This window comes from Gasterosteus aculeatus, chromosome 1 (assembly GCF_964276395.1).
Source record: "Gasterosteus aculeatus chromosome 1, fGasAcu3.hap1.1, whole genome shotgun sequence".
Classification (NCBI taxonomy): domain Eukaryota; kingdom Metazoa; phylum Chordata; class Actinopteri; order Perciformes; family Gasterosteidae; genus Gasterosteus; species Gasterosteus aculeatus.
In genome coordinates, this window is record NC_135688.1 from 2374517 (window position 1) to 2392476 (window position 17960).

The following is a 17960-nucleotide window of genomic DNA, read 5'->3' on the forward strand; positions in this document are numbered from 1 at the left end:
GATACAAGTTGCAAAACAGTGGGCATTGCATTGTGGGCGGGGTCGCCGTGGTGACAGTGTAACCATGTGAGCACTAATTAACAAAGCCCAGAGTTAATCTCATTAGGGTGAGCTTTTGTTCGTGGTGAGTGGTATTATATGTTGGGGGGGTGTGAGGAGGGGGTAAAGCTCGCCTAGCCATTAGCTTGGATTTAATCCGTAAATATACAGCTGCTGCCACTCAACGACTCTTCAAAATTAAACGTGGATTATGTTCAAACATTAATAAATTGAAATAAAATAGGCACATTAATTGAGGACACAAGTATGAAAACATGCAATGAGTGACTTACATCTTGAATATATTTTATATTTTATCTTTTTTATTCTTTTAATTTACAAGAAAAATGGATTCAGTGTGCAATGGAGAGAAATCACTTGTTATATATATAATTATTATATTATTATATAATATTAACTTGCTTATATTATATCAATGTCCACAACTGTGATGAAAACAATAAAGATCTGTAACTATCTATCTCAAACTATCTCAAAATGATGACTCAGCATCTCATGAGTATGACTCACGAGATAAAATGTCACAAAAATATAACCTATTAAGTCAGTATTTTACAATACTTTAAGGACTTCTCTTCAAATACAATTAAATACACTACAAACATCCACAAACAGGCCATGATTAAGGACAGAATAAAACGATGTCAGGCATAAAGTTGCATCCACCCTACCTCAGGTTTCTGCAAAACTATCATCTTACCGGAAGCTTAGTGCTGACTCTTACAAAATAAAAGCGCATAATTAGCCAGGTTGTCGGGTGTAAAATAGCATCACGCAACATTAAAACACACGCAAACCCTGATGGTGCAGCGTCGATAAAAAAAATAACTCAACTCGAAAACGTCATTTGGCCTCAGAAGTATTTTTCTCCAGGAAAGTCGTGACCGGAAACCGTCCGTCGTTCCGGCCGCCTTGACGCCGGTCACCTTTCCGTGATCCCGACCCCCCCCCTTCCAGCCAATCAGCGGCCGCCGGAGACGCAGCGGCGGCGATAGCTGCGCACGGGAGCGGGCGGCAGGAACAAAGAAGAGCCGCTCCGGTCGCGCGTGTTGAAAAGGACCCGTCGGTTCGCTCCGTTCAGCGCGGACGACGTTTCCGCTTCTTCGCCGCGGGGGTTTGGCGCTTGGCTTCGCGGGCGGAGGCTCTCAGTTCCCCCGGTGAGGGTGGAGGAAAGTTGGCGTCGTGAGACGTTTTTTTTTTTTTTTTTTTCTTCTTCTTCTTCTTCTTCTCTTTTTTTTTCTTTGGTCGGGTCGCCTTTCTCGAAACCCCCTTTTTCAGATCGCGTGTTTACCCGTTCGGATTCGCTGGTGGCGAGAGGTACCGAGAGGTGAGTTGAGGAGTTTTCTCTCCCTGAAAACAGCTGTGGAAGAATCGCGGGTGTGTTTTTGTTTTGTCGTTTCAAACTTTCCTCTTTCTGCGTTAAACGACATCTTGCGCAAAGCGCTTTCCCTCCAAACTCTGTTAAACATTTTGTTATTTTAGTGCTTTCCTTCCCTCTTTTGACCAATATAACACATTCGATGCATGAGCATGGGGGGGTCGTTCTGTTCGGTGACCCCGTGTGGTTCGGGCTGAAGAAATAGTCCCGCGGTGGAAGAAGTCGTTGCGTGGTTCGGTCCCGCGCGGGGCCGAACAGGTACGACTGGTGCTGCAGCATCGTGCGCGAGGCCGAACGGAAACGCAGTTTTGCCCCCAGATCAATGCGCCGAAACACCGAGAAGACGTGCAAAGTGACCGGTCGGTCCCCCCCTCCCGTGTCTTTGTGCGTCGATCACTCAACGTGTGTGAAAGTTGCTTTTTTTTATGAGTTCTCAACAAACCGCAGCGTGTTTAATCTCCCCGAGCGAAGGCGTCCATTATTCCAGGTGAGCAAACAAGGCTCCCGCCTGGCAAGGTGGACTATTTGACTTCAGGTTTGGATTTCAGTTCAGTGCCTGCTCGTACAAAGGGCCCGATGCTTCTCCCGCAACCACACCATCTGGTCCCCCCACTCCACCCCACCCCAGGCATTGGCAGGCTACTGTCCAGATAGTGCTATGATGAAGATCTGTGTGGGTGGAGCACAGCAGATGGGAGAGGTGGAGGATGTGGTGGACGCTGGTGTTTGCTTAGCGTCTCGTTCGACATGTAGCGTTGAACCTAAACGTTGTATGTTGAGGTCAAGGGATCCAGTCCTACCGACTTCTGCATTATCAAACTTACCAACTGAGGGTTTGAATCCGCCCCCTCCCCCCCCCCGAGACCAGTCTGACACCAGTTGACCCCGGGTTTACCGGCCTGGGTGGGTGGCACGGACGTGGCCATGCTGGCGGCATTCAGGGGTCACCAGTGGAGGTCTCTGCTGTGTTGGATCCAGTCTGCCAGGAGGACTAATAGAAGAGGGGGGGCTTCCAGATGATGGTCATTTTTCTCCATCGACTAAGCAATGAATCAAGTAATCGCTTCTGATCCCGTTTTATATCTCCAGCTAAGACATTTGATGGATTTAATAACAAGCGCAAAACCTCAAGTTCTAAAGTAGACATTGGGGTCTTAAAACTTTCTCGTTACTCCTCAGGCAGCAAATATCCGGTATAGAGGTCTATGAGAAAATTATTTATTAATTTATTCCCTCAGTAAACCATGTAAAAGTGAGCTTATGGTGTTCATCTCTAGTTTTAAGTTTATAAATAAAGTGTAAGTGACGTGTGAAAGACAGACCGGTGGGATGTCAGTCGGTCGGTGGGGGGCCGGGCTCTGTTGATGAGCCCGACTGCCGACGGGAAGAAACCGTTCGTGTGCCAGGAGGTCTTGGTCCTGCTGGACCTCAGCCTCCTGCCAGATGGAAGGGGCACAAACAGGTTTTGTCCGGGGTGAGAGGGGTCAGCTATGATCTATTTAGCTCGCTTCAGGGTCCTGGAAGCGAACAAGTCCTGCAGGGACGGCAGATTGCAGCCGATCACCCTCTCTGCAGAGCGGAGGACGCGTTGCAGCCTGCCCTTGCCCTTGGCTGTGGCTGCAGCGTACCAGACGGCGATGGAGGAGCAGAGGATGGACTCCATGATGGCCGTGTAGAAGTGCACCATCGTCGGCAGGTTGAATCTCTTCAGCTCTCTCAGGAAGAACCACCTCTGCTGAGCCTTCTTGGTGAGGGAGCTGATGTTCGCAAAAAAAAAAGCCAGGACGGTGATGGCCAAATCTCCAAATTCAATGTTCCAAATAACAAACTAACGGGCGCCGTGATTCAACGTTCTGCACAGGGCAGCGTCCAGAAGAAGGACCTACAACAGAAAACCGCCACCCGGAGCTCACGGGTTTCTGCTGCATCATGTCTGGAAACGTTATAAATATTGCTATATATGCTGTCACCATCAGAGGAGCTGCTCGCTGTAGTTATCGGGATTCTGCAACAGTTACACACACACACACACACATGCACGGCTGCGTCAGCAGAGCGGCCCGGTACCCGGCGCTCCTGGCTGCTGACTCGGCAGAATGTAAATGTTGTAAAATCTCGTTAAGATCAACGTGGGGCCTCGCGGGACGGCGCGTCACTTTAAAAGGTGTTTTGCGCCGTGTAATAGAATTCTCACCCGACTTGGATTGCTGTTTTTTTTTTCTTCTCTTTTTACTTGTTTCGCTGCTCGTGTTAGTTTGTCATCGCTGGAGAATAACCGCTCTTGGAGGTTTTTGTTCTCGGCCGCGCTGGTTTCTGAGGGGAAATACTGCGCCGTGGTCCTGCTTTTGGACACGATTACGGCGATGGTTTACGGCGCATGTCGCCGCTGGGTGAGATTGGATTCTCCTCCTGCGCTCCGGGCAGATGACGGATGTTCCTCCTCACAGCGGGTCGCGAGGCGACGCGACACGCAGGGCCGTTTGCCTTTCACGTCTGAGGAGGATGTGGTTTGAAGCGCCGCTCCTCCTGGAAGAAGCTTCCGCCCACCCGTCTTTCTGAGCCGAGCTCCTCGCTCCGGTGAACGAACGCTACCCGCGACCTCGTGAGGCCGAACCTCAGCAGCAACAAGCTGCGCGCGTCTCGTCTCATACGTGCAATGAAGAGGAGTTGCGCTCTTGTACGCTGTGTTTTCTTCCTGCGGTCTTCACGGCGCACAGATGTTGGAACATCTGTGTGCTGCATGGGGTCAGCGAGGCAAACACCGTGGAAAAGTGATTGATGAGCTGCGGAGGAGAAGGCAGTTACTGTAGCGACGGCCTTAACCGGCTTGACAAATGTTCTCCTGTACGTGATTTGATCCTTCAGTGAAAGACGACGGATTCGGCACACGCGAGGCTGCAGACGGTGACGGATCCGTCTTTGCATCGTCGCGGTAACGACGTGACGGCCTGAAGAATATTCTTTAAATATTCATGACATGTGAGGTGTTCCTTATTCCAAACGCAGGCGCTGGAAATCCATTATTTAAAACCGAGGCGGTGATCAATAGACGCGTGATGCAGCGGCTCCCCTGCAAACTTTTGCGCTGAAGCAGAAATTTTCTTTTTTTTTTTGCTCCTACTTTTTCTTGTTTTTGAGCAAACGCAAACACGTCTTCGAAAAGTTAGACATTTAAATGACACGTGCCATCACGCCCGTTGCCGTGGAGATCCACGGCTCCTGCAGAAGCGCTCAAACCTCCTTCACGGGTTCATCCGTCCGTCTGGTTCTTTTAAGCAGCCTTTCGGTTGCTGGCTCTCGTACGCAGTATTCAGGCATCCTAAACGTGATCATTTCTGTGTAGCCATCTGTAGTGGCTGTTTGTATGTTAACATACCATTGAAATGACTACGAAAGATATGGATGTATTTGTATTCAAATACATCCTAAGATTAATACAATCTTTAGTTATTCACATAAAAATGAATCTTCCAGATATTAGTTGTCTCTGGGTCATTTCTTTCATTAATAGATCAGATACGTTTCACCGCCGAGCACCTTGTATTCAGCGGTGAAAGCCGAGGTGCAGTTCTCTGAGGGGGGGGGACTAGTTTGTTTCTCGAGGCGGAGTGTTTGGGGAAAGCAGCAGACGCTTTTCACGCTCGTGTCTTATTTTATTTTTTCCTTGTTGCATTTTTAATTAGTCAGCGGCCCGTTAATCCATCCGAGCTGATGCACACACGCCGCGTTTGACTGGAGATAATGACCGGTTTTCTCCGGGGGGGGGGGTAGATGAGGCCGGGGCTCGGCAACGGCTCACCGGGCTAATTTATCCCGAAAAAGAGTGACGCAGCACTTTCTGATCCGCTATCCTGCCTCTTCAAGGCCGGCCCGTTCGCCGGCCCGCTCGCCGTGAGCCAAGCGGGCGCCTAATTGGCCGCTTTTTGGTCGACGGGACGAGCTGTGAATATCGACGTGGATTCATTCGGGGCGTTTTTTGTACCGACAGGCTGCAGAAAAGTAAAACCAGATGCTTTAAGATGGATCTGTCTGTAGAGAAGCCACGATGAGGCCTTTTGGATTGGACGTGGAAGTTGTATTAAAGTGTTCGCATGTAAAGATTGTGGAGGTTCTTAAAAACATTCAGAAACGCTTTTCATCAAACGTATTTAGTGATTCATTCCCACACGCAGGGAAGTGACCTTTATTTCCTACAAAAGGACGTCTTTCATAGCGCATGACCGCTCAAACGGACTTTGGCGCGGTTGGAATTACTTTTCGCTGCTGCTAACAAGAAAATTGGAATCAGCAGGTCAGACTAAAAAAAAAAAAAGTCTGCAAGGAAATTGGAAATGGGGTCATCGCTGCAATTTTCTATTATTCCTCCTCAGAGAATCAAGGGAGCCGGTGATTGGTTTCTCAAAGGAAGCGTTCTGAGAGTAAAATAATCAGACCGGGAACTGGTAGCTGTGTTTTCCTGTACTGGTGGATGTAAACGTTGTGGTTGTGTTCGGGACTCGTCTCCGGGCTCGAGGCGTAGAGTATTCTGGGGATTCATTAGGTGGTCTCTCAGGGGCCCCCTGCTGATAAATGGTTCTTTCCCCCCCAACCGTCATTAAAACGGTCAAATCATTAAACCGGTCAAATCATTAAACGCCTCTTGTGGAGCACGTTTAATTGCACTTCGCCGATTCGAAGCGGTTACTGTGCACCGCTCTTTTTTTTTTTTTAATCATCTCTCAAATGTCAGAGCAGATGTTGACGACGACCCGTGTGCACTGATTCAGTCAGAACCCGGCACACGCGTGTTGCAGGGCTCCGATGGGCTCTCCCGCTACCCGTGTGTGTGACCGAGTCACCGGGAGGAACTTTTAAACCGGTTCTGAAATGGTGTCGGTTCATTTCTGATGCCTCAATGTGACCAAAGTAAACAAAGTGTGTGTGTTCTTGTTTCATGCTAAAGAAGCTTCAGCCCTCCTAGTGAGGCCTGTTTCCCACAACTATTATTAGTCTCATTATAATCATCTTATTTCTGTGTCTACGTCAAGGAATGAGGGGCTTCTGTGTGAGTCACGTAAGCCCCCCTGCTGTCTGTGCAGACCACACACACACACACACACACACTCCACCAGGCCCTGGATCAACGTGTGCCTGCATGCGTGTTTCCTCTGTGATGATCCAGGTCTCCATATTTAATCAGTTGATCACTTGTGCTGTTAGAGCTGCTTTTACCAGCAGTTCAATCGATGCACTTTAATGTTCAGTTTCCCGATGAGCTGCACACCTCTGGGGACCTTAACGGAGCTCTGAGGGGGATTTTACACACTTGATTAATGTGAGAAGCTCCCCAATAATAACAGCGTTGGTTCTATAATGACCCCAAACACACACACACACACACACACACTCGTTTTGTTGCCAAACATTTCCTGCCACGTCTCGTTTTAATGCACAATTAACACCCCAATGCTGCAGAACAGTGTGTGTTTCACAAAATGAGCACTAAGCGACGTCGGTGTGCAGCCCGGCGCTGATGTTTACGTGCACAAAGGAAACCGGGTTGCTGGGAGACCTTCGTTGACGTTTAACTTCTATCATTCACAAAGCCGGATTGAAGAAACCTTTCCAGTGACGCAAGTCTTTTTTTGTGTGTGTGTGTGTGTGTTTTTCCCTGAATGCATACGTGTGCAGATGCCTCTGACTCCACTGACGTTTGAGCGACGCTTTGTGAAAGGAGGAATTCAAAGCTTCACAGCGTAGCGCTTAACCGCGAGACGCTGCAGCAGAGCTTCCGTTTGCATCTTCAACGGGAAAACTCTTCTTAAAATGTGCCGAGCGGGGAGGCGGCTGAGCCCCGTGAACGTTCGCCCTGCAGCATCGTCCCTGATCGCTCTGAAGCACTCTGTAGTGTGGTGACCGCTGCACCTCCTTTCCCCTGTGAAAAGTTCCAAGAGGTGTATTAGACACCAGCACGTAGACCTTCAGCGTCTCTCTCTGTCCCAACAGGAAGTAGCCAGACGTTTTGTCACGGTGACCTTTTGCCCCGTTGGCTCGGCAGAGATGCGCTCCGCTCAGGAAGCCGGGACTCGGGTGGATTAAGAGGCGACCTGCTCCTTCATCGCCCACGTCCGCGCTTCAGAGCCGGTTGACCGTCATAGAAGGGAAGTCTGGTCGTTTACGGACTGCTGTGCTTCACCTGCCGCTTTTTAGTTCCGGCTCATTCTGCCAACGCTCGCCGGTAAGCGCTTTCCTTTCAGTGTAAAGCTGACAAAGTGTCCCACTGGTGATGGGAAGGCGGCTCTCCCTCCATACGCCAGCTGTGCTAACCCGATCCGACGGGTCCCCGCTTACCTGGAGGTGAACCTGATCCTGCTAAATACTGCAGCGGGAGTTTGGGCTCCGGTTTCGCCCCCCCGAAGGCCGATGTCACCCAACTGCTACGGCCATTAATGGTTTGAAGCAGCGGCCTCGCGGCCGTTGGGCCTGTGGGAGGAAACCAGAGCCCCGCCGGTGCCGAGGCCCTGAAAAACAAAATGTTGCCACATGGGAATGAAAAGCTTTTTTCTCCTCTCTCTCCGACACGCGGAGCAGACGTTTGGTTTGAGCGAATGTTTGGACTGCGTCCCTGCGTCTGGTGGACGCACGAGAGCGCCGGACCCGCGGAGGCCGTTGGCTCCGGCTCGCGCTATTTCCAACACGTGGTCGCCAGCAAATACTGGAGCGGAGACGTGGAGACGGTTGCTCGTCCTCGACCTCTTGTCTGAGCGGCAGGAAGTCATTTGGACAAATGGGTCCATTACAAACTACTTCTGCTGGCTAGACTTCGATCTGTACATCGTAAAGTAGTCTATATACTTTGGTAGACGCCATGGGGGGGGGTTATTTTATTATAAGTGGGGCAGTTGCCGACCTTCTGATCCCCTAAACACAACGGGAACGAAGCCCAGGAAGCCGTCTGACCCAACGCTGCCCTGCATGAACCACGTTCTGTAAATGATGGAGGCTCTGCAGTTTGTTAGCGTCGCTTTAGCCGCGGTGCTGCCGTTTCTCTCGAGGTGCAGGACTTTGAATAATGCAGCAGCGGCGAAATGCGACGCGAGCGAGAGAGAACCAGACGAGGTCCGAGGTTGTACTCCACCTTCTTAAGAAGCGGCTCTTTTCTCCTAGTTCTTTTAGGGCGCTTCCATTCTTTCCCTTTTCATATCCTCGTCACCTCGTTACTGCTCCGCTTTTTGTCCCTTTCCCAGACCCCCAGTCTCTCCCTCCCTTCAGCCCCGGTGGGAGTAGTTGAATCTGTTGTGAATGTGATGAATGTCTCTTTATTTACTGGTCGAGCAAAAGCCCCAGTGTGGTTTTCTTGCACGAGTTAATTGGGAGCCACGTTGGTTTTAATAAACTCAGAATACGGCATGAAACGCGGAGCAGGCCCAGAGGAATGCTGCTCTGCATTTGCTGATGGGGAGGAAACTGAGAGGGGGGGAGACGGGGGGGAGGGAGGAGAGCTTCCTCGAGTCCCAGGGGGAGAACGATGCGATGAGGAGCAGCATGGATTCATAGGTAGAGGGATGAGATGGTGACCTCATTGGAGTGCAGATACAGGAATAACAAATGACGAGCCGGTGTCTCGCGTGGTCGGTTACACCCTCGGGTGCTTTACCTAATTCGCTGTCTTTAAAGGACTGATGAACAAATGCAAAAGCTTTGATGTTGAAGCAACCTACACGTCAAGGGGATCAGCAAATATCGAAGCTATTAAACAAACAACTTCCAAAGCAAACGCTGCAGCATCCAGCACCATGCAGGATGGATGACTACGTTACCAACACGCAAAGAACCTCTTTCAAGGGTTCAATTCGAGTCACGTTCCCGATCTGATGTTCCTGAAATCACTTGAACAACACGAGCTGCTGATGGATGTAAACCAGTTTATCGTCACGGGAACATCCAGAAGTCACTCCAGGAACCAGTACGAGTGGTTAGGGCTCTGTGGGAGGGGTCAGTGGCTCTATGTGGGAGGGGTTATCCCCATGTGGGAGGAGTTAGCTCTGCTCCAAGAGTTGTTTTCATCTATTGCGCTACTTGGGGAAACCGTTGGGAGAGATCTCCATCGCTCTCCCTCCTCCCTCCGGCAGCTGTTTTCCTGCCTTGGCCGAGCGCTGGAGCCGGGCTGTCTCACCCCCCCCCCCCCCCCCCCCCCTCGTAGACTTCATACCGGGCAGCGAGTGTTTCCCCCGTTGCTAGGCGCCGCCTGTGATCTCGTGTTCACGTTGCCGTGTGAGAGCCGCCTGACTGTTTTTTTTCTTTTTTTTTCGGAGAAGCTCTTTCATGGTGAGACGTCTCTCCTCCTCTGAGAAGTCGCTCGACCTCTTCGTCACTGGCGCGTCTCTCCTCCAAGTGATGTTAAAACAAGCGCTCCTTCTTTTTTCAGTAGTAGGTGACACGTGTGGTTGCCGCATCAGATGCGTTCCGCACGCCGCTATAAAAACCTGCTTCTGACTCGAGTCGATCCGTCGATTTCCCCCGCGTTCCGCCTCTGAATGTCTCCAATACGGAATTCAGCGCTGCGAACCGCCCGGCGTGGAGCCTCACATGTGAGTGATGTCGAGGTGGGAGGGAGGGAGTTGATTGACAGCTTTCTGGATGGTGTTCCACGGCTGCACCCATCCACTTCAGTCCTGACTCATAATGCAACCGGAGCCGAGTGGGTGTGCGTCTGGAACGAGTCCCTTATCCCTTATCTTGGGTCTTTATTTTGTGTTGCTAACTGAGGCCTAATAAACCGTAATGTGTGTCCAACCTCACAACATCTTAAACTACATCCCGGCATCTCAGACGCTGCGATGGAAGCCGAGTAGATCCAGTCATCGACTCGCGTCGTCCACCGTCAGACTCCGCCGCGCCCAGAATGAGTGCGAGCTTTTCTCAAGTGTCTCGGTGGGGATGAAATGTGAATGCCGCCATGTGATGCGACCTTTGGCTTGATTCCATCCCGCTGGCGACTTCGGGCCGGCTCGCCGCCGCCACGCGCCCACGTCCTCGACGAAAGGGAACGCTCCGCTGTCCTTTGTTGTCCTCTGCTGCGTCACATGTGACTCTGTGGCCACACGTCTGTGGCTGGAAGTGGAGGGAAAAAAAGGCCAAAGAGTCTTTTCTGCGGTGTGACCGTTTTCGTGCCATGAATCACCAAAAAAAGAAATGTAATTTACAGTTTAATCTACAAATATTGGAATCTATATATGCAACATACGCTTCCCTCTACGTTCTGTATTCATTGAACTGGGTACAAAATGCAGGATGTTTAGATGCTCTTTGCTTTGACTAAAGTGTTGGTAGCTTGTGATGTGTTCAGCGACCGCAGGAAAGATGACAATCTGACAATAGGACCTGTTTTTACAGCTTGTGGCTGTGATGACTGATTAGACGGGTTCAGGGAGGGAATGTTTCATGCTCTGAACACACACACACACACACACACACACTGTCTGGGGAGCGTCGTGCACGTACGTCCGTGCGTCGTCACCCCCCCCAGCTGATGTTCCAACATCTGTGTGCTGATAAGACTTTGTGCTTTAAACGGGGGCTTCTTCAAAGTTGCGTGCGTGTGACACGCTAACAATAGCAGTCACGCTACCGGCGGCCCTCGTTGTGCCACTGACTTCATTAGTTTTTTTTTTTGTGGAGCTTCTCAAGCGTTCCGATCTTCTCCTCCAATCACGAGCCATTTTATTTTTAAAGCGGCGATGAAACGGAAACAGGATAATTATTTTGATTTAATCTGAGAGGCACGTCTCATCCCGTCTTTCCTGCACATCTTTATTTCTGTCCCCGCCCGTCACTCACCCGCGCTCTCTGTGGACCTCACCCTTCTCCTCCCTTTTTCTAAAGGTTTCATTTACACGCTCAAACGTTTTTCCCCCCGTTGACTCGTAAACCCGCTGGACGGGTTTCCGTCGCTGCTCGCCCAACTGCGTTTCTGCAGAGAAGAAATCAGCACTTGTTAGTCGGCCAACAGCACTGTGGGAGGGGAGGGCGCCGCGCATGAAGGCGCTCATGTGGCCTTCTTTGACCCGACGTGACGGGGTCACTCAACTGGGTGATAACGTAAAGCAACATTCTTGGCCAAAAAAAGACTTCAAAGCCCGGTTGGCGTGTAATCGCCGCCCGGCCACGTTGCGGCATCATGTGGCAGCTGTAGGATCTGACTCACACGGTCGGTGTCGACGGATTCATTTTTGAGGGCAGACAATTAGGCCACTTTGTCCTTTTTTGTCTCTAATCAGCGGAGGTGAATTACAGCGTTCTGTCGGCTGCTTGTGAAAAGTCAGCTTTTCTTATAATGACCCTGAACTGATCCTTTTCTAATCTCCCCCCCTTCAGGAGTTCCCTCCGGCTGCCGGGACCCACCGTGTCCCCACTGTGCTCATGAGGTAACGTCCGGACCTAGTGCCCCCCTCATTACCACCCTCAGCCCTCCCCCCCGCCCCCCCTCCGGCCTCTCCACCCCTCGGACCACCATGGGCCAGAAGATCTCCGGCAGCATCAAGTCGGTGGATGTGCGCGGCGAGCCCTCGTATCGGCCGGTGCGCCGCGAGCTGCGGGGCCCGGATTTCTGCCGCCCCCCCCGGCTGGACCTGCTGCTGGACATGCCGGCGGCGAGCCCCGAGGCCCAGCTCCGCCACGCCTGGAACCCCGACGACCGGTCGCTCAACGTCTTCGTGAAGGAGGACGACAAGCTGACGTTCCACCGCCACCCGGTGGCGCAGAGCACGGACTGCATCCGCGGCAAGGTGGGCTACACCCGGGGGCTCCACGCCTGGACGGTCCACTGGCCGGCCCGACAGCGGGGCACCCACGCCGTGGTGGGCGTGGCCTCCGCCGAGGCCTCTCTGCACTCGGTGGGCTACACGGCGCTGGTGGGCGTCGACTCCGAGTCCTGGGGCTGGGACCTGGGCCGCAACAGACTCTACCACGACGGCAAGAACCGGCCGGCCTCCGCGGCGGCGCCCACGTACCCCGGCTTCCTGGCGCCGGACGAGTCCTTCGTGCTGCCGGACTCGCTGACCGTCGTACTGGACATGGACGAAGGGACGCTGAGCTTCATGGTGGACGGACAATATCTGGGTGTGGCCTTCAGGGGCCTGAAAGGCCGGAGACTGTTTCCCATCGTCAGCGCCGTGTGGGGGCACTGCGAGGTTTCTATTCGCTACGTCAACGGGCTGGATCGTAAGTGACACACGCGCACACGCACACACACACACACACTGTAGTTCCATCAGCTCTGCTTTCACCATCTCCCTCTGCGTATTGGGATCAATGGTAAAAGGCTCTGATGGAGTTGGGTCACACCCCAGGAGGTCCGTTCCTCCTCCTGCTGCTGCTGGTGGTGTTTTTAAGTCTACTTAAAGGTGTGGTCACCCGCTTTGCGCCACATGACCAGGAACTCCCAGGAAAAGCCCCGTCAGGATAAGAGCAGCAGAGTGGAGACGTAAAGAACCGCGTTGACTTTAATGAATCCGTCCTGTGTACGAGTGTTAAAAGGTGTGAAGGTGCTGCTGTGGGTGATGCGCATGCACTTTGTGTACTTATGGGGGAGCTGTGAAGACCAGCAGAGAATGCTTTAGGGCGGGGCTTACTGTGATTGACAGCCACCAGAGCGGAACGTCTTTCTTTCTCAGTGTTCCTCTCTGCTGCTCTTTCCTTTTGTCAGGGCGACACACACACACACACGTTTTAACAGCGAGGCACAGGACAGCGTGTGCGTGTGCGTGTGCGTGTGTGTGTGTGTGTGTGTTGACAGCAGGAATGCTGGACGACGTCCCAGTGTGCCTCTGAGCTCAGCGTCTGGCCCTCCGTAGTGGGAAACATTGGGGGGTTTAAGCTTTAAGAGGAACTGCTGCATATGTCTTTGTGTCTCCAGTGACATAACGCCACTTATCTAAAGCAGATTGTAAATTGGCTTATTTGATGAAATTGCACTTTCTTGTTTCTTGCCATTCTGAGTTTGCATCCCGACGGCTGAATGCACTTAGTCTGAGAAATCGCCTCAGGTAATGTCACTAGTTAGGTCAACTTTACATTGTTTATATATTTCTAACCTAACATTGTGGGCGATTTCGGTGAGGAGGAGGAAGAGGACAAGGTCTGTGGCTCAGCTGCATGGATTGTTGTTTCCTTTCTGTCGGCATCTTTCAGGGAGAATCCGGACTCTCTGGTCCCTCTTCAAACCACGACATGATCTCCATCCTCTCGGCCTCAAGTGCAAATCCAGACTTAAGCCAACTCATGAGCCCGAACCCTGCTGCCACGATACCCTCACACTCCCCCGTCCAGGGGATGCGGGCTTATTCAGCTCGCCTCATTGGCTAATGTACATCACATAGGAACCAATGAAACGATTCCTTTTAGAGGTCAATCGTTGTTTGGGTTTTTGGATATTTAGAATCATTCTGATCATATTCTTATCAATGACTCTTCCCTCTCACAGTGCGCGTTGAGCGCAGTCGGATTAACGCAGTCAATCCCCCCCCCCCCCCCCACCGAGCAGCAGGAGACCTGACTGATGGCCGTCCTGCTTTGGTGGGGGGGAAGGAATCACCGGTTCATTCAGTGATTGGTTTCCTCTCCCGAGTGGCTGGTTCCATTTGGACGCCCGCGGTTCCAATCTCACACACACACACACACACACACACACACACACACACACACACACACACACACACACACACACACACACACACACACACACACACACACACACACACACACACACACACACACAGAGTCCCCGACGCCCCCGACCTCCCACGGCTGGTCTCGCTTCCCTCCTCCAAGTTCCTATCTTATACATGATTGATCTAATTCAGTCCGTCCCTTTATAACGTCCCCCCCCCCCCCCACTTCCTCCCCTTTGACCCGTCGGTGAAATGACTTTGGGGACTTCACTGAATATGTAGGACGCACACCTGTGTTCTTAGAACTAGGCCAGACGGCCCGCCTGTGTGTGCGTTGCCATCGTGTATTCGTGGTCTCACCTCAGTGACTGCAGACACCCCCCCCCCCCTCGATGAAGTGTCTGACTGCCAGCCAGACGGCCTCTGCAGTCCAGCGGCGCGTCCTTAACCGCACTTCCCCACCCTCCAAAGACTTGAGAGGGCAGAGACGGGGACGAGGGATGACGATGGGGGACGGACTGAGGGAGGGACGGAGGGCTGCCATGTACGACGGCGATACGAGCCGGCGTTAAATAACTGAAAACCGTCTCTGCCAACGCCACGGCGCCACCCTCCATCCTGTCGGCGCCGGCTGTCATCCTCTTACTTCTGGCTCTTTTCTTTCCTCCTCGTCGGCGGCGATGATGCTGGCGGGTAAAACACGGAGGAAACGGGGAGTACGTGTTGTGCATAAACTACACGTGCTCGCTTAGTGGATCGTGCCCCTCCCACAGAACATGAACGCCCTCCACCAGAGAACCTGATGTCTCTGCCAGTGGATTCTGATCCCCTAGTTGAAAGCATCACGTCATATTCTAAGTCTGAATCGGGCGTTCGATGCTGGGGGGCCATGGCGTTGTCCCATGGCGGGACGAGCTGGTTACTATGGAAACTACCTATATGCGTAAGGTTAAGACTGATTAATTGCTGTGAGCTGATTTTTTTTTTTTTCCAGACTATCAGTAATCTCATGTATTTAGTTTCCCATTTTAGCAAAGCGATCTGAGCCAACCTGAAATCCCTTCTAGAGGCTCTTATTCTGAAATGCCCTTCCACAGGAAGTAAAGCGGATGTTGTTTCAGAACACCGAGCCGCCGCCTTGATGTGGTTTTAATATCCCCGGACCCCACGGGATCCGTTTTCAACGGCCTTTTCTTCGGTTTAATGCTGATTTTTAAAGTTTGACGCCGTGAACTATTGATGAAGCAGTTTCAGGGTCTTTTGTCAAAACGACGGCGCCATCAATAAATCATAGCATGAAGCCTCCGAGCGAGCCTGTGATGTCTCATGAATAAAACCTCTATGCAAACAGGCAGAAGCCAGTCAGGAGGGTGCATGTGCACGTGTGTGTGTGTGTGTGTGTGTGTGTGTGTGTGCGTGTGTGTGTGGCAGCAGCAGGATTTCAGCCCCACCAGATGGTGCCTCCAGGTGGAGCAGCTTGACATCACGGCTGTATGGCAGTTTAGAGTCTGTTTCTGTTGGGACACACAGACATCACTTGCCTCCACAGTTTGTGGGGGTGTTGTGTGTGTGTGTGTGTGTGTGTGTGTGTGTGTGTTGTGTTGCCACGTTAGTGCTGCTTCTCTCTCTGCTTGTAACACGCAGCCGAGGTGCTGATTAAATATTCTTGGTGTCACCGCACTTCTCCGTCACCAGGTGAAGGGAAGACATTCGACCCCCCCCCCAAAAGCCCGGCGGCCATTAGCCCGGCCTGGAACGGCCCCGAATGCACAGAACGGGTCTCCATGGCAACGTATACGCCACTGCTTCACGTGGCGCCAAGTCGCGCTGACCAGACGGATCCTTTGCGTGAGCCGCTGTTCAGGTGGAGGGGGAGAGCGTATGAACAGGCCTGTTTAAAAATGATGAATAAATATTCATGTGTCTCTCTGCCCCCCCCCCCCCCCCCCCCACAGCGGAGCCCCTCCCCCTCATGGACCTGTGCAGACGAGTAGCTCGACTGGCTCTTGGCAGAGAGCGCATCCATCACATCGACGGCCTCCCGCTGCCACAGACGCTGAAGAACTACCTCCAGTACCAGTGACCCCCCCCCCCCCCCCACACCACACACACACACACACACAGACACACACTGCGATGGGAGGGGCCGGGGGGTCTCCTCTGGGGCGCCGCGTTTTTATCTTCTGGTTTTGTTTCTTCTTCTTTTTTTAAAGCCGGTCAATGAAACGAGGGACGAACGAAGACGCCGTCTTTTCTGCACGCGCTGCTTCTGAGACCATGTTGGTGTTTATATTTATATTCCCAACAACACAGCGGGCCACGTGGGGGGGGGGGGGGGGGGGGCTGTGTTGGTGTGTACACGTGGATTACACAGTGTTTCATGTGTACACAAACACACTCCGCTGTCTTCAGTTGACAAGCAGGTGGTTTCCACCAGACCCCCCCCCCCCCTCCAGATCTCTGGCTCCTCATCACGTGCTGGTTTGATTTAAGCCTCCAGCATGTTTGAACGGGGGGGTGTCGCCTCTCTGGCTACTGTTAGATTACGATTCATCTGAAGGTTGAAGTTGTGTGTTTGTGCTCTGTGAGACGGAGACACACACACACACACACACACACACACACACACACACACACACACACAGAGTACATGTCAACACCTCTGGTATGTCTCGCCCCCCCCCCCTCCCCTCACACACACATCAAGTTTTTAATGCTGCTTTCCATCTTTTTATTCCACCGTTTTACACCCGTGTGGGTTTTTTGGGGGGTTTCATGAGATTTCTTTAGTGTTTACGTTCTTTTCTTCATTCCGCGGCTCGTGAGGTTTGTGGGTCTGCGGGACGTCGGCTCGCGGTCGGAAGTGTAAAGAACAACAAGTCCAATGTGCCGCCATGAGAATTTTTAAAATGTGAATAAAGAAACTCTGCTGAAGTCACCGTCTCGCTGTTGTTTTATACATTATAAATGAGATATTAAGGAGATCCTATTGCCCCCCCCTCACACTCCCGCCAGATGCTGGGTGGTTTTCAGTGTTGAGGCGAGATTAGCCAGCTGTAACCCCCCCCCCCCCTCCCCTTAAACACAGATTACTGTTGTTGAAATAACATGAATTGACGGTCCGCAAATGCATGAAACGCAATCACCTGTGAGCCGGTCTGCACGTAGTGACGTCACACGCGGCCTGGACTCGGGGGTTGATCAGCTGGTCGAGTGGGGATCAAGCGTTTGCCTCGTGACTGCCGCCCCCATGTGGCGACGCGCGCTCACTACAACAGCGCCGCTTTCGCGCGTGAGAGGACGACGACGACCGGACGTCTGTTCGAGGTGTCACTGCCGCTCGAGGCAGTGGGATCATAGGGGGGTTAATATATATATAATATATTATTAGTTGTTCAGTCCTGTCCTTGTGAAAGGCTTCGCAGGCATCGGTAAATACATGACGTCAGAGAGCTGCAGAGGCATGACGTCAGAGCCGTAGAGGCTCAATGCATTCAAATTGTGAAGGAATAAACGCACTCTAGTTGTGTCTCATGTGTTTGAATAACTTCAGACTAATAATCCAGTATTCACTGTATCAAAGGTGGATCCGCTCGGGATCCCGCGGTCTATTTCTGCGAGTCGAGGGTGGAGGTGACGGTGCCCCCCCCCCCCCCCCCTGTGTGCAGTGTTTCCAATGTCCGCTAGATGGAGACAAACTATTCATTATGGGTTCATAATCTCCTTCGTGTTTCCAGAGTTGATGTGTTTTTTAGACAAAATAAAGTATTCATTTTTTCAACATACTATCGTATGATTCTTCATTTGTACATTATTGACAATTACTATTGTCTGTTTTTAAAAATACTACTATAAATGATTTTTGACATATA

The 17960-nt window shown here is 51.8% G+C and overlaps 1 protein-coding gene across 4 annotated transcripts; it reads left to right on the forward strand.

Annotated features, from left to right (window-relative positions):
* The first annotated feature begins 523 nt into the window (after nt 1-523).
* LOC120827251 (SPRY domain-containing SOCS box protein 4-like) lies at nt 524-17022 on the forward strand. 4 transcript variants are annotated; one of them, XM_078107249.1, is made up of 3 exons: nt 524-1217; nt 11795-12640; nt 16044-17022. In XM_078107249.1, exons 2-3 carry the CDS (start codon nt 11932-11934, stop codon nt 16169-16171), a joined length of 837 nt encoding a protein of 278 aa, XP_077963375.1. In that variant the 5' UTR covers nt 524-1217; nt 11795-11931; the 3' UTR covers nt 16172-17022. The 4 variants fall into 4 exon arrangements, with proteins under 4 accessions (XP_077963375.1, XP_040045942.2, XP_077963379.1 ...); XM_040190008.2 differs by having other exon boundaries at nt 714-1387; XM_078107253.1 differs by lacking the exon at nt 524-1217 and adding an exon at nt 7424-7655.
* Nucleotides 17023-17960: the final 938 nt, after the last annotated feature.